This window comes from Nicotiana tomentosiformis, chromosome 8 (assembly GCF_000390325.3).
Source record: "Nicotiana tomentosiformis chromosome 8, ASM39032v3, whole genome shotgun sequence".
In the NCBI taxonomy this organism is placed as follows: Eukaryota; Viridiplantae; Streptophyta; class Magnoliopsida; order Solanales; family Solanaceae; genus Nicotiana; species Nicotiana tomentosiformis.
The window spans coordinates 75676969-75690611 of record NC_090819.1 but is presented as its reverse complement, the minus strand read 5'-3'; the positions used below and the strand labels follow the sequence as shown (position 1 = coordinate 75690611).

Sequence of the window (13643 nt, the reverse complement as noted above, 5' to 3'; positions counted from 1 at the left end):
AGATATTTGAGTGGAAGTGGGAGCGCATCACTATGGATTTTGTGGTAATCTTACCATGGACCTTGAGAAAATATGACACAGTCTGAGTTATTGTGGATTCCACCGGTTGACTAAGTTTGCACACTTCATTCCGTGGATGACTTCGTATTCTTCAGAGCAGTTGGCTCAGATTTACAACCGGGAGATTATTCGATTGTACAGCATGCACATTTACATCATGTCTGATCGAGGCACAAAGTTCATATCGCATTTTGGAGAGCCACACAGCATGCGTTGGGCACGCGTGTCGAGTTGAGTACCACATTTCATCCTCGGAAGGATGAATAGTCAAAGCGTACTATTCGAATCTTGGAGGACATGTTATGTTCCTGTGTTACTGATTTTGAAGGTTCATGGGATCAGTTTCTACCGCTTGCAGAGTTCTCCTACAGCAACAGTTACTAGTCGAGCATCTAGTGACTCCATACAAGGCTTTATATTGGAGGCGATTCGTCAGTTGGTTGTCTTAATCTCGGAGATGCTAGATTTTTGGGCACTGATTTGGTTCATGCTGCTATGAAAAATGTTAATGTGATGCATGAGCGACTTCGTACAACTCAGTCTAGGCAGAAGAATTATTCAGACAGGAAGGTTTAAGATGTAGCTTGTATGGTGGATGAGAAGGTTCTTCTTCGAGTGTCGCCTATGAAGGGCGTTGTGCGGTTTGGGAAGAAGGGCAAGTTGAGCCCGAGGTTTATTGGCATGTTCGAGATCTTCGAGAGAGTTGGGGAGGTTGATTATAGGCTTGCATTGCCTCCTATCCAGGAAGGGGTACATCCGGTATTTAACACAATGAGCGGTCGACGCATTGAGTAGGAAGGCTGATAGTATAGATAGTTTGGCATATTTACCGGTTGCGGAGAGGCCCCTAGCAATGGATGTTCAGGCTTTGGCTAATTGGTTTGTGAGATTGGATGTTTCGGAGCCTAGCGATGTTCTCGCTTATGTCTTAGCACAGTCTTCATTGTTGGAGCGTAGAAAGGCTCGTAAGTTTGATGATACTCACTTGTTGGTGTTGAAGAATACGGTGCAGCGGGGTGGTGCTAAGGAAGTTGTGACTGGAGATGATGGTGTTGTATGGCTTCAAGGCCGGATTTATGTTTCGAATGTTGATGGATTGAGAGAGTTGATCCTTAAGAAGGCCCACAGTTTGCGCTATTCCACTCACCCAGGTGTCACGAAGACGTACTGTGACTTAAAACAACACTATTGGTGGCGAAAAATGAAGAATGATATTGCTACTTATGTCTCTCGGTGTTTGAATTTTCAACTAGTGAAGTACGAGGATTAGAAACCGGGTGAATTGACTCAGATACTAGAGATACCTGAGTGGAAGTGGGAGCGCATCACTATTTATTTTGTGGTAGGCTTACCATTGACCTTGAGGAAATATGACGTAGTCTGGTTATTATGGACCAGTTGACTACGTCCGCACACTTCATTCCGGTGATGACTTCATATTCTTGAAAGCATTTGGCTCAGATTTGCATTCGGAATTTTATCCGCTTGTACGGTGAACCCATTTCCATCATTTTTTATGGAGTCATACAGTTCATATCGTATTTTTGGAGAGTCATGTGTAGCATGAGTTGGGCACACGGGTCGAGTTGAGTATCGCATTTTATCCTCAAATGGACAGTCCGAGTGCACTATTCAGATCTTGGAGGACATGTTACGTGCATGTGTTATTGATTTTGGAGGTTCATGGGATCAGTTTCTACCACTCGTAGAGTTCGCCTACAATAATAGTTACCAGTCGAGCATCCGGATGGCTCCATATGAGGCTTTATATGAGATGCGATGTCGTTTTCCAATTGGTTGGTTTGAGCCCGGAGAGGCTAGATTGTTGGGTACCGATTCGGTCCGTGTTGCTATGAAAAAAGGTTAAGGTAATTCAGGAGCTACTCCGTACAGGTCAGTCCAGACAGAGGAGTTATGCGGACTGGAAGGTTCGAGATGTAGCTTATATGGTGGGTGAGAAGGTTCTTCTCCGAGTGTCGCCTATGAAGAGCGTGATGCGATTTGGGAAGAAGGGCAAGTTGAGCACAAGTTTTATTATCCCGTTCGATATCTTGGAGAGATTTAGGGAGGTTTCTTATAGGCTTGCATTTCCCCTAGCCTAGCAGGGATATATTTCATATTTTCATGCGAATGTACCATGAGGATAGATCACATTTTTTGGACATGGAAGTACCTTGAGGATAGATCACATATTTTGTACTTCAGCAAGGTGCAACTTGATGAAAATTATGACCTATGAGGAAAAGTCGGTAGCTATTCTAGACCGCAGGTTCGCAAGTTGAGATCTAAGAGTTTTCCTTTTGTGAAAGAGTAATGTGAGGTTAATCGATTGAGATGGCTACGTGGGAGTCCGAGTCCAATATGCGAAGTAGATACCCCAACCTTTTTACCAGTCCAGGTACTTTTCTATGTTTGTTTTAAGGACAAACAATTATTTTTACAGGTGGAGAATGTAACAACCCGATAGGTTATTTTGAGTACTAGTCTTTAGTTTTGTGTTCCGAGACCTCTATTAGCTTCATTTTAAGTTTTTGGTTTGCGTGTGTGGTCTGTGTCATTTTTCGAATATCTTTTACATAAAATTTTGAAGAAAATATGATTGTTGGCCTAACATGAGATTGAGTTGACCACGGTCAACATTCTTGGTCAACGGCCTCGAATCGGTGTTTTGACAATTTCGATAGGTTCTTATGATATATTTGGCCTTGTACTCATGGTTAGGGTCCTGGGTGACCCGAGCGCATTTTGGCGCGTTATGTAAAAAATTGCGAAAATGAGTTTCAAGTTGAAAATTTTGGAGTATTGATGATCGATTCTTGTTATTTGATGATTTTCAGTAGCGACCAAGTTTGTAGGATATTTATACACATGTTCTCATGTTCGGATTGGAGCCCGAGGGGCTCGGGTGCGTTTCGGGTGCATTTCGGAAGAGTTTGGCATTGCAGGTGAAAGGCTAGTTACTGGTGTAATCTGCAGGTCTGGCTTGCTTTTTTGCAGTCACACGATCGCTTTTGCAAAAAGGGCTGGAGGGCTAGAACTTCGCTTTTGCGAAGAATATTTTGCATTTGCGGACCAAGATGAGATCGCATTTGCGATCACAGAGTCGCGTTTGCGACACAGTGTCTTGGGAGTGAGCTTCGCATTTGCGATGGGGGCACTTCGCATTTGCGAATAAAATGTCGCTTTTGCGAGTTTGCTAGGCCTGATGCAATGATCTCTTTTGCGATCAATGTGTTGCATATGCGGACTTTGCATTTGCAAACAAGTGTTTGCAAATTTGATACCTTCAGTTGGGTTAAAGAGAGAAAAGCGGGACTTAGCTCTATTTTTCAACCCCAAACACTCTAGAGACGATTTTTGAAGAACTGTTTCTCCCTAAATTCATTGGTAAGCAACGGTAATTCATTTTCTTTCAATTCCCCATTACTTTTCATGAGTTTTTAACATCAATTCTAGGAATTTCATGGTAGAAATTAGGGATTTTGGATATAGTTTAGGAATTTTGTAAAATTGAAATTTAGACCTCAAATTGAGGTCAGATTTCGAAACAAATCATATAACCGGGCTCGAAAGTGAATGGGTAATCAGACTTTAGTTCGGATCTTGGAATTTGACCAAGTGGGCCTAGGGTTGACTTTTATTGACCTTTTCAATTTCATCAAATATTTAATCTTTTTCATTTGTGGGTAGTTTCTAAAGCCTATTTTGAATTGCTTGAACGATATTTGGCTAGATTTGGTTGGTTTGGAAGCTTGTTCGAAAGGAAAATCCATTGTTGGTTATTTATTTGGTTGCGAAAAGAGGTAAGTGCCGTGTCTAATTTTGACTTGAGGGAATCGGGACTTGTTGATCTACTTGCTACGTGAATTATGTGTAGGAACGGCATATATGCGAGGTGACGAGTGTATATGCATTGTCATGAGTTAAAGCATGCGGGTTGAGTTATTTACCTTTATGTCACTATTTATACCATGTCATGTCGCTTTAATTGTCTTGATTGCTACATGTCCTCACTTGTCATCCATGCCTATTTGTTACATGTCAATTAGTTGTTACATATTTTGGTTTATTAAATCTTCAATTCAACACATGCTTACCTACTATTTGTTCTTACTTGTATTAGTTGTATATCATCATTGCTTCATGTTTTTACTTGTCTTTATACTGCTTGTTGCACTTTATTATGTTATTCTTATTATGTGAGTCATTAAGCTATTCTTGTGTTAATGAATTTTCAAGGTTTGTGATTACGAGGTATTGGTTATTCTCTGTTTATACTGGTAGTTCCTTGAGGTTCTATATGTTTCATTTTCCTTTTGTGTTGAGATTACGTTATTATTTTGTGTTGAGTGGTTTATTGTCACGCCCTGACCTCGGGGAGCGTGACCGGCACTCAACCGAGATGTCTTTGTCAAGCAAGCCTACTAGATGCTTTCTACCCGACCTTACCTATGAATAAAGTGAAGATGTATTCCATTAATTAGACAATGAGAAGATTACATGAACAACACCAATTTCATTATCATTAGAACTTCATTCAAGATTTCCCAAAATATTACATTACATATCAATAGTTTAGAAGTGAAAACGTGTGATGCAAATACAACATCTTTAGTTTGACTTTCCCAAAACCAAGATACAATCCAACTACGTCTATTGAGCCTCTAATGGATACAAGAGAGTAATATGATGGTGCCAGCAACAAGGCCCCGGCTATACCTCAAAACACTATACATAAAGAACAAAAGATACAAGACCCTGAAATAAAGTAGGGCTAACCAAGCCAACTGAGGAGAGGGCGTACTCGGATCTCCGATTGATGCCGCCTGTTGTGGAACCACCTACATCCATTAAAGATGCAGCGCCCCCGGCAAAAGGGACGTTGGTACATATGGAATAGTACTAGTATGTAAGACTAAACACCCTCTCAAAGAATCGAGTCCCAGTACAAAGAGAAACAACATAAGATTAATGAGAGCCTCAACCAATATAAAAGTGTTAAGTTAGGAGAAAGACAAAATTTCAAGTAAATATCAATATTTGTTGGGAGATCTTTAGTACCGATACGCCACTGTATTTTTAGTACGGAATCCAATCACGGCCTAATTAGATAAGCCGTCTCACCCAAAGACATCCAATCACAACACCACGATGTGCACAACATGGCATCCGATATCAGTCCGATCAGTTAAGATGTCTCACCACAATTCCGTGTTGGTCGACATCACTTCCCGCTAGCAATCATCTCTTCCCAATTAAGGGAAATAATCTCAACACATCAATCTCATCCCATTTAAGGGGAATAATCTCATCACATCAATATGGAGATTTTACCCATCAATAACTCCTACACCTGCACATGTATTTTTGGGGTTAGGTCAATTCAACCTACCTTTCCTCGGTGACTAAATGATACTCCCAAAATATTTCATAGTCTTTCACACATCCTTTTCATTTCATTGGAACTAGTGGCCACATGTGTAAGTCTCATTCTTGGCACGATGGTCACATTTTATATCTCATATTCACTTATTTCACTTGCAAGCATCATCATATATTATCGATAACAAGAGCATTTGGAACTAAGTCTTTAAATATTTATATGAGCAGCATGAGTCTTAAGCACATTAAGTTTTCTTCCACAATTTGAAATAATAACTTTCATTTGAAACACAAATTGAAGTCATAATATTTTATTACACAAACCATACTTGAACACATTCCCGAAGGAGAGCATAATTTGATAGGAGAAATTGGAACACGTTTTGAGCATATAATTTCTAACACAATGCTTATTTGTAATAACCAGATTTATTAGGAATAACTCGGAACGTGAGGATAAGAACATGGGCCAATCACACTTGAGACTTACGAGAACATCATGGAATTCGATTATACACGAGAAGTTTAGCCATCATACCTCGCTTGAGCTTTCCTTAATTTACTGCAATGTTCCGGAAATTCTAGCTACTTCAATCTATTAGAGACATGACAAAGTTGAACCATAATTAGGAAGAGGTTTTATGGGTTCATCCCATTAAGGCATTTCACCAAGTACTAGGTGTGCAATATGATTTTAAGGTTCTTTTATGGTGGATTTTCCTTCATCCCACAACCCAATGTTCACCCATTTGAGTTCAACAAGCTCCCCACAACCCTTGTTGGTATATGCATGCAAAAGGTGCAACTCCCACACAGAATCACATTTCTCATTACCTACTTTCAGTCCAATCCCTAAATTGAGGGCTAGGAAGTAGAATCTTACCTCCTAGATGAAGACCTTGTCAGCTTTCCTCATTGAATTTCAAGCCTTGAGCAAGGATTTGATGTATGGAGATGTTGGTGCCCTTCCTTCTCTCTCTAGCTTCATTCCCCTCTCTCTAAACACCATATTTTTGCCTTCTAAACGAGCCCTAATAGCTTTTAATCAAAATGGAGGTCGGGTTATAAAATCAGAAAATGGACCCTCTAAACTCAACTCTGTGGTCGCAGAGTGCATCGCAGATCGGGACTGCGGCTAGCAAAAACGGTCCTAAAAACTAGGTTGGCCTGCTCAAGTCTACGGCCGTTTTGCAGCCCGCAAAACAGTTATGCGGCCGCATAACGCACCACAAAATCTCCCTCCGAAATTCTTCATACTGGATTTGCGATGAATTGTCCGGCCCGCAAAATGATTATGTGGTTGCATAATTGATCGGAAAATTTCTTTCAAAAATTGGCCCTTTTTCTGCTCCAATACGCGGCGGGTCAGCGGTCCGCGGAGTAATTATGCGGTCGCATAATGGACCGCTGAAACACCATGCTCTGCAACAATTTTCCTTCTAATTCCCCATCGTATTGCATAACCCAAAAAGTCCATACTGCGGTGAAGATTATTTATAACCCTTAATCATGTTAGCCACCACAAAATCCCGGGCTTTAGGCAAAATTTTACGGGGTCTTACATTTATGTTAATTAGTTTATGTTAATGAGTTGAGTTAATGAACAATTATTTCATTAATTTCTGAGTTTATCAATTGTTAATTATCAGCACACTGTTATAAATTGTTAAAACTGGCTAATTAATTATTAGCTAACGTTGGCTTGCCTAGCAAGTAGATGTTAGGCGTCATCACGTCCTCACGGTTGGGATTTCGGGTGGTGATATCCGGATATCGGAAATATATGGTATTCTTTTTATTGACCTGTTTTTGCGTTCTACTGGGCTGTCTAATCCATAGTTTTGTTCTTCTTTTAGTGTTTTTCCCTACTTATTAGTAGTAGTTTTTATGGTCTTTCTAATCTTCTAGCAAATATTTTCTTTTCATATTCATGTAGAAACTTTACCAAGTTTGATTTCATCGTCAAATAATGCATTCTAAGAAATTGTGGAAGTAATGTTTTGTTAGGTTGTGGATTTTTCAATGGATTAATAAAAAGAAGAAGAAATGTTTTAGTTATCATTGTTTCTTGTTCAATGAGGTGATCTAATGCGTAAAGCTTGTTCCCTAACAAGAGGAAGAAGCCTAAAAAAATTGTGGTCAAAGGACATACTCCGGATTGCAAGTACTTGGCAATTTTATGTTCAGGTCAAAAGACCTAATTTTTCTACCGAGCACAAACGAGACTGAAAATACTCGACAGAATTCATGTCCGTTCCCCATGATATTAAGAATGAACGATGGCAGGATAGAACAAAAACTAAACAAAGCAGTGCGTATCCAATTGAAGAAATATAGGGCACGTGAACCCACCCTTCTTACAACTTCAATTGGGTTTCTCTTATAACTTTGTACAGGTTTTGCCATATTATGCAGTAGGCACCCATGCTCAAAAATTGCATTTGGTGCTTCGGTGGATGGTCCCAGACCCTATGGCCACTTTAATATTTAGTTAAATTTTCTTCTTTTTTGTCCGTTCGAATTTGTTCTATTTCTCTCTTTTGCCATTTTCTTTCATTTTTTAATTTCTTTTTCTCTCCTCACGATTAATGTCCAAGGCTTCGTGTCAAAAAATAAATTAAAAACTCAAAGTCTAATTGAGGTTTATTTTTATTTTAAACCACCATAAATTAATTTTACTATAAATAATTTATGTAATTATAAAACCTAAGTTACACTAGCTTAAATATATTCATTTCAAGCAAACCATTGAACGTTTGTCTCCAATTTTTTAATACGAAATGTACTTTTTTTCTTGGTAAGCAATTTGCATATAAATAATCAGTCAAATACTGTAAAGTTTTTTGATATTTTCGTGATTTCTTTGCACTAAAACTTGCATAAGTTTTAGTTTTTACAGTATTAAATTGTTATTAATATTCTAGTTTCCGTCTTTATTTTGAATCATGACGATAAAAACTAAATTGTACGGATTATAAACGATAATATTAATAAAAACATAAATTTATATTAATAAGAGTATAGTTTATCTCTTTGTACAATGTGCAAAATTGATAATATGTCATAAAACATTAAACAAGTTCACATTTATTTGACATTATGATAAGCATCAATTAAGTTAAAGTCACTGGTGCACTCATAGTCTTAAGATTATGAATCCGCCTCTACCGTACTGTAACATTTATAACAAGAGATAAGCACCGAAGTTTTCAGTTTGGTTAATGCTTCAAGTTGGAGTTAATTTTATGGGTGGTCATTTAACTTTGTCTTCATTACTCAAGTCATTTTTCTTTTTCTTTTTTTGTTACGTAAAAGTCATTCATCTTTATGTTCATTATCCAAAAGTCACTTTTCTTTCTTTTGTTACACAAATATCATTTTACTATGCTCTAGTTATCACAATAGTCACTTTGACGAAATTTTATAAAATTTTCGCCTGAAAAGTCTATTGTGCCCTTGACATTATAAATCCTCTCATTTATGTAATACTTTCTATATTATATACTATATAATATACTTTTACCCAAGTATTTTACTTATAACTAAAATAACTTAATATTATTTTATTTATTATTTTTATAATATATTCGTACACTTAATTTTTACTTAATGTTAATTTTCAAGATATATAGGCAGCATTTATTAAATTTGTTAGTAATATTACTGTGAACAAATCTCAAGTCAGTGTTCTTAACCATGTGAACTATTTTTAATGAAAATTATAAAATCAAAGCTCACTGATTTATCAGTCAAGCCATATCCGTTAATCCAATAAATAAAATACCCATATATAGCACACCGACACTGATTAAAACTTTCAAATAAATAATATTAACTGATAACGCTTTAATTTTTTTAATATTAAACACAAATATCTTTGATTTTTTTAAAAGTTTTACGGACTACAAAAAGCTACCATTTATTAAACAAATCTGTTTCTATTATTTCAAATAATTATTAAAGAATAAATATTTTTTTATTATTTTTATATTTTAACATATGTTGATGTTTGAGTATGACTAAACGAATTGAATGCCATGGAAAAATTAAATGCAAAAATATATTATTAGAATAATATAAACTTATTTTAATTATAAGTAAAATAATATAAAGTTATTTTAATTATAATAAAATACCTTGATAAAAATATATTATATGATATATAATATACAAGGTATTACATAACTAGGAGGATTTATAATGTTAAGGGCATAATAGACATTTCAAGTAAAAGTATTATAAAATCTGGCCAATGTAACTTTTGTGATAACTAGAGCAAGTAAAATGATTTTTGTATAACAAAAGAAAGAAAAATAACTTTTGGGGTAATGAACACAGTGGAATGACTTTTGCATAACAAAGACAAAAAAGTAATTTTTGAGTAATGAACACAAAGTTAAATGACCACTCCTGAAATTTACTCTTCAAGTTGTCAGGTATAATCTAACTTTTTAGCTTCAGTGATTTACAATTTTTGTCTTGAAAAGAAATCAGCTTATTTTATGAGTTTGGTTCTCCTTAGAAACCTTAGGTCTTAATAGTCTTTGGTTTTGCTGTTAATCAATATTTTACTAGAAGCTCTTTAGGCGGTCTTGCGGGATAGTGTTTCTTCTTGAAACTTTTGTTGTATACTGTACAAAGTAAATGCACCACCGAAGAATATACGATCTTCGAAAATATTTACAGTGGCTATATATAATCGTAGATCTTTAACCAAGAGTCATTTTTTTTTTATTCTTTATCTTTACGTCCTTTTTTGTTCTACACTAGTGCGACGAGTTGGGACCCATCTATTTTGTGTCTTAAAATTTTGAAAATTTTCTCCGTAGTCCTACATTTCATGGAACTTTCGTCAATTAGAATAGTGCATCTTTTCACCAAAGATTCTCTATTGCTGTTTAAAAGAAAGGGCATGAAGATTTTGTGTTGTAGTTTATCGTCATCCGAGGAATGGTTAAAAAAATGCCGGCGGAAAGACTAACGCAATTATGCATGCATATTTTATTGGCAAAAATAACTTGCGCCCAATTTCCAACCCGGTACACAACTTATACATTTTACATTTGAACACTCAAACTCCGGTATTTGTTAACTAATAAACCACGTTGAACGTTGATCATGTCTATGTAGAGGCAACATAGCTGATATGGCCAAATTGTGTGCACACCACACTAAAAAAGCGCATGAATATAATACTTTGACGAAAGTATTAAAAACTATATAAATAATGAAAAGATAACAAAAAGAAAAAAGAAAAAACTAAAGCTTCCTCGGTTCCTCCCAGCCCACTTCGTCCTCCTTCCCCTTCCCCTTCCCCTTCCCCATCCCCATTTCCTTACTTTCATATCTCATCCCCCAGTAATCCAATTCCATCTCGTCCCCATCCCCTTTCCATTATTAATTTTTACTTGAAAAGGATTAATCTTGTTTTATTGAGTACAAGAATGCAGAAGAAGAAAGATAAAAAAGATTATCCACAGAACTCGATGTCGGCAAAAGAAAATCTCTGATGATGGTGCCGAAGAAATTTTTCTGGTCATTGCTCCTTTCTTATTCTTTCTTTAAATTTTTGTGGCAGGGGATATTGAATTGGTTATTTTTGATTTGTTTGGTCTGGGTTTGGTGGGGAGAAGGTTTAACGGAGATGGTAATTAGGGGTTTTGGGCAAAAATGATGGCTGAAAGTTCTGAGACATTTACCGGTGACTTCTCCGGCCAACTAGAGTTTTCGGGTGGTCTATCAGTTTCTTGGATTTAGGGCTTGGTCGGAGACTTTGCCGGCAATAGCTTCTTTTACTGATGGGGAGAGAGAGGGGAGTTCAGTGATAAAGATGACATGAAATTTTAATATATTAATTTTTAAAATGGGACCCACAAAACACATGGCAAGTAATAAATACTCTAGCATATGATGTGTTGACATGTCACAGTAATTGATATACACGTTCTGTTGGATGTATTTCTTAGTACTCATTTTGTCCAGTTGGAGTGTTCAAATGGAAAATGTATAAGTTTGCGTACCGGGTTGGGAATTGGGCGCAAGTTTAAGTGGCCACCGGGCCATTTTGCTTATTGTATTATAAGCTCACAATGTTACAAGTTTAATCAACAGTCCACATCAAGCCCTAGAAGAATTAAGTCAACTATAATACTGTAGTCTCGGCGACATAAAGGGCAATGCATACCACCACATGATATCCATTCACGGATACAATCATGATGAAATCTGTGATCGCAAGAAGAAAGAACTCGTAGGAGTTCTCCTTCTTTAAAGTCGATCAAGCATATACTACATTGCTCAGCACTCTCCCCAGAAAATGAAGTCAAGGGAAATGCGCTGGCAATGACATTGGGGTCAGCTAAATGCCTCTCCACAAAAACAGTCTGTGTAGAAGCATTCGGCGACTCTACAGGAGCTTGCGGCAACTCTGCGGGAGCATCCTGCATCTCTATCTCTATACTATCATTCGCTATTTCTGGGTGGTGACAAGGAAAGCACAAGCAATAAATACAAATAATTGAGATAAAAATTATTAAAAAACCACCACCAAAGTAAATTAAGTCCCATGGCAGTGTTGTTGGCTCTGACCACCTTGTCCTCGGCAAATTTTGAGCATCGATACGATGGGCGAAAGTGAGAGCTAGCACTACCTATTTGAGGACCAAAATGACATTATTATTAAAGTACGAAGTTGAAAGAATTACAAAGGAGAAAAAACAAGAAGTAATTTAGTATAAAAACATCACCAAATAGGCATTATTATTAAAGTGAAATTTGTGATTAAGAACTATAACAACTCCATAGGTCACTTTAAGTTCTAACTTTCTGTTTTGTGATTTGAGACCTTGGATAGCTTCATTGATGATTTATGGCTTGTGTACGTAGTTCGTTTTGATTTTCGAAAATTTTAGATGTGTTTTCACAAAGAAATCTTGATTTTTGAACTTTAAAGTTATTGGAATTGACCATAGTCAACATTCTTCATAAACAAGCTCGGATCGGTATTTTGACGATTCCCGTAGGTTCGTATGATGATTTTTGTGATGACCCAAAATGTCATCTTTAAATTTAATAAATAATTCTGTATTCTAAAACCTTAAAAACTACTATTTATCACTCCTCGACTTGCATGCACAATCCGTATAATTTTTCGGGAAGTTTTAATGTGAAAAATGGATTAAAATATGAAATAGAGCCTTAAAACTCAACTTAGTTGACTTTGGTCAACATTTTGAGCAAACGGATCGGTGTTTTGACAGTTCTGGTGGGTCCGTATCGTAATTTGGGACTGAGCATTTTCCTGGAATTTAATTTGGAGGTCCCTAGCTCAAATTATGACCATTTAACGGAAACTAGTAATTTAAAGGCTAAAGATTTCTAAGTTTGACCACGGGGTTGACTTTTTGATATCGGAGCCGGAATCCGATTCTGAAAATTTGAGTAGCTCCGTTATGTCATTTAGGACTTGTGTCCCAAATATGAAGTCATTTCGGATTCATTTAATATGTTTTGGCACGAGATTTGCAAATTGAAAAGTTTAAAACTCAAAGTTCGAATCGGGGTGTGAATTATAATTTCAGCGTTGTTTGACGTGATATTAGACCCCGAGTAAGTCCGTATTATATTACGGGACTTGTTGATATATTCGGACGGGATCCCGAGTACCCCGAGTATGATTTGGATCGAAATCGGATCAAATTGTGAACTTAAGTATTTTTTGGAAATTTCTGCTTCTTATGTAATCGCATCTGCGAGGGTCTTGGCCGCAGGTGCGGCGGAATTTCGCAAATGCGGGACTGGGCTGTCCTGGGGTCTTCGCAAGTGCGGCCATATTTGCGCAAAAGCACGATCACAGATGCAGTCCTAAGTTCCGCAGATGCGGACACACGCTGACAACCCCATTTCGCAGATGAGAGATTTTTCTCGCAAGTGCGAGCCCAAGCACCGCAAGTGCGGAAATGGCTGAGTAGTGTTATAAATCGAAGAGTCCGAGATCTTTACACATTTTGGTCATTTTGAGCTCGAGTAAGGTGAATATTTGGGCGATTTTACGGGGAAAAATTCGGGTAAGTGTTCCTTATCCCATACTCATTTATATCATGAATTCGTGAATTTATGGAAGAAAAATTAGATTTTTATAAAATATTCTAAAAACCGAAAAGTTAAGATTTGAACATCCATTTGACATCGGAATTTGATAA

At 37.0% G+C, this 13643-nt stretch overlaps 1 protein-coding gene across 1 annotated transcript; it reads left to right on the top strand.

Moving 5' to 3' along the window:
- The first annotated feature begins 913 nt into the window (after nucleotides 1-913).
- On the top strand, nucleotides 914-1330 carry LOC138897692 (uncharacterized). Its single transcript, XM_070183696.1, has one exon. It carries the CDS (start codon nucleotides 914-916, stop codon nucleotides 1328-1330), a length of 417 nt encoding a protein of 138 aa, XP_070039797.1.
- Nucleotides 1331-13643: the final 12313 nt, after the last annotated feature.

What these genes read in the sequence shown, in the direction of transcription:
- LOC138897692 (XM_070183696.1), top strand. Translation starts at nt 914, where the DNA reads ATGGATGTTCAGGCTTTGGCTAATTGGTTTGTGAGATTGGATGTTTCG.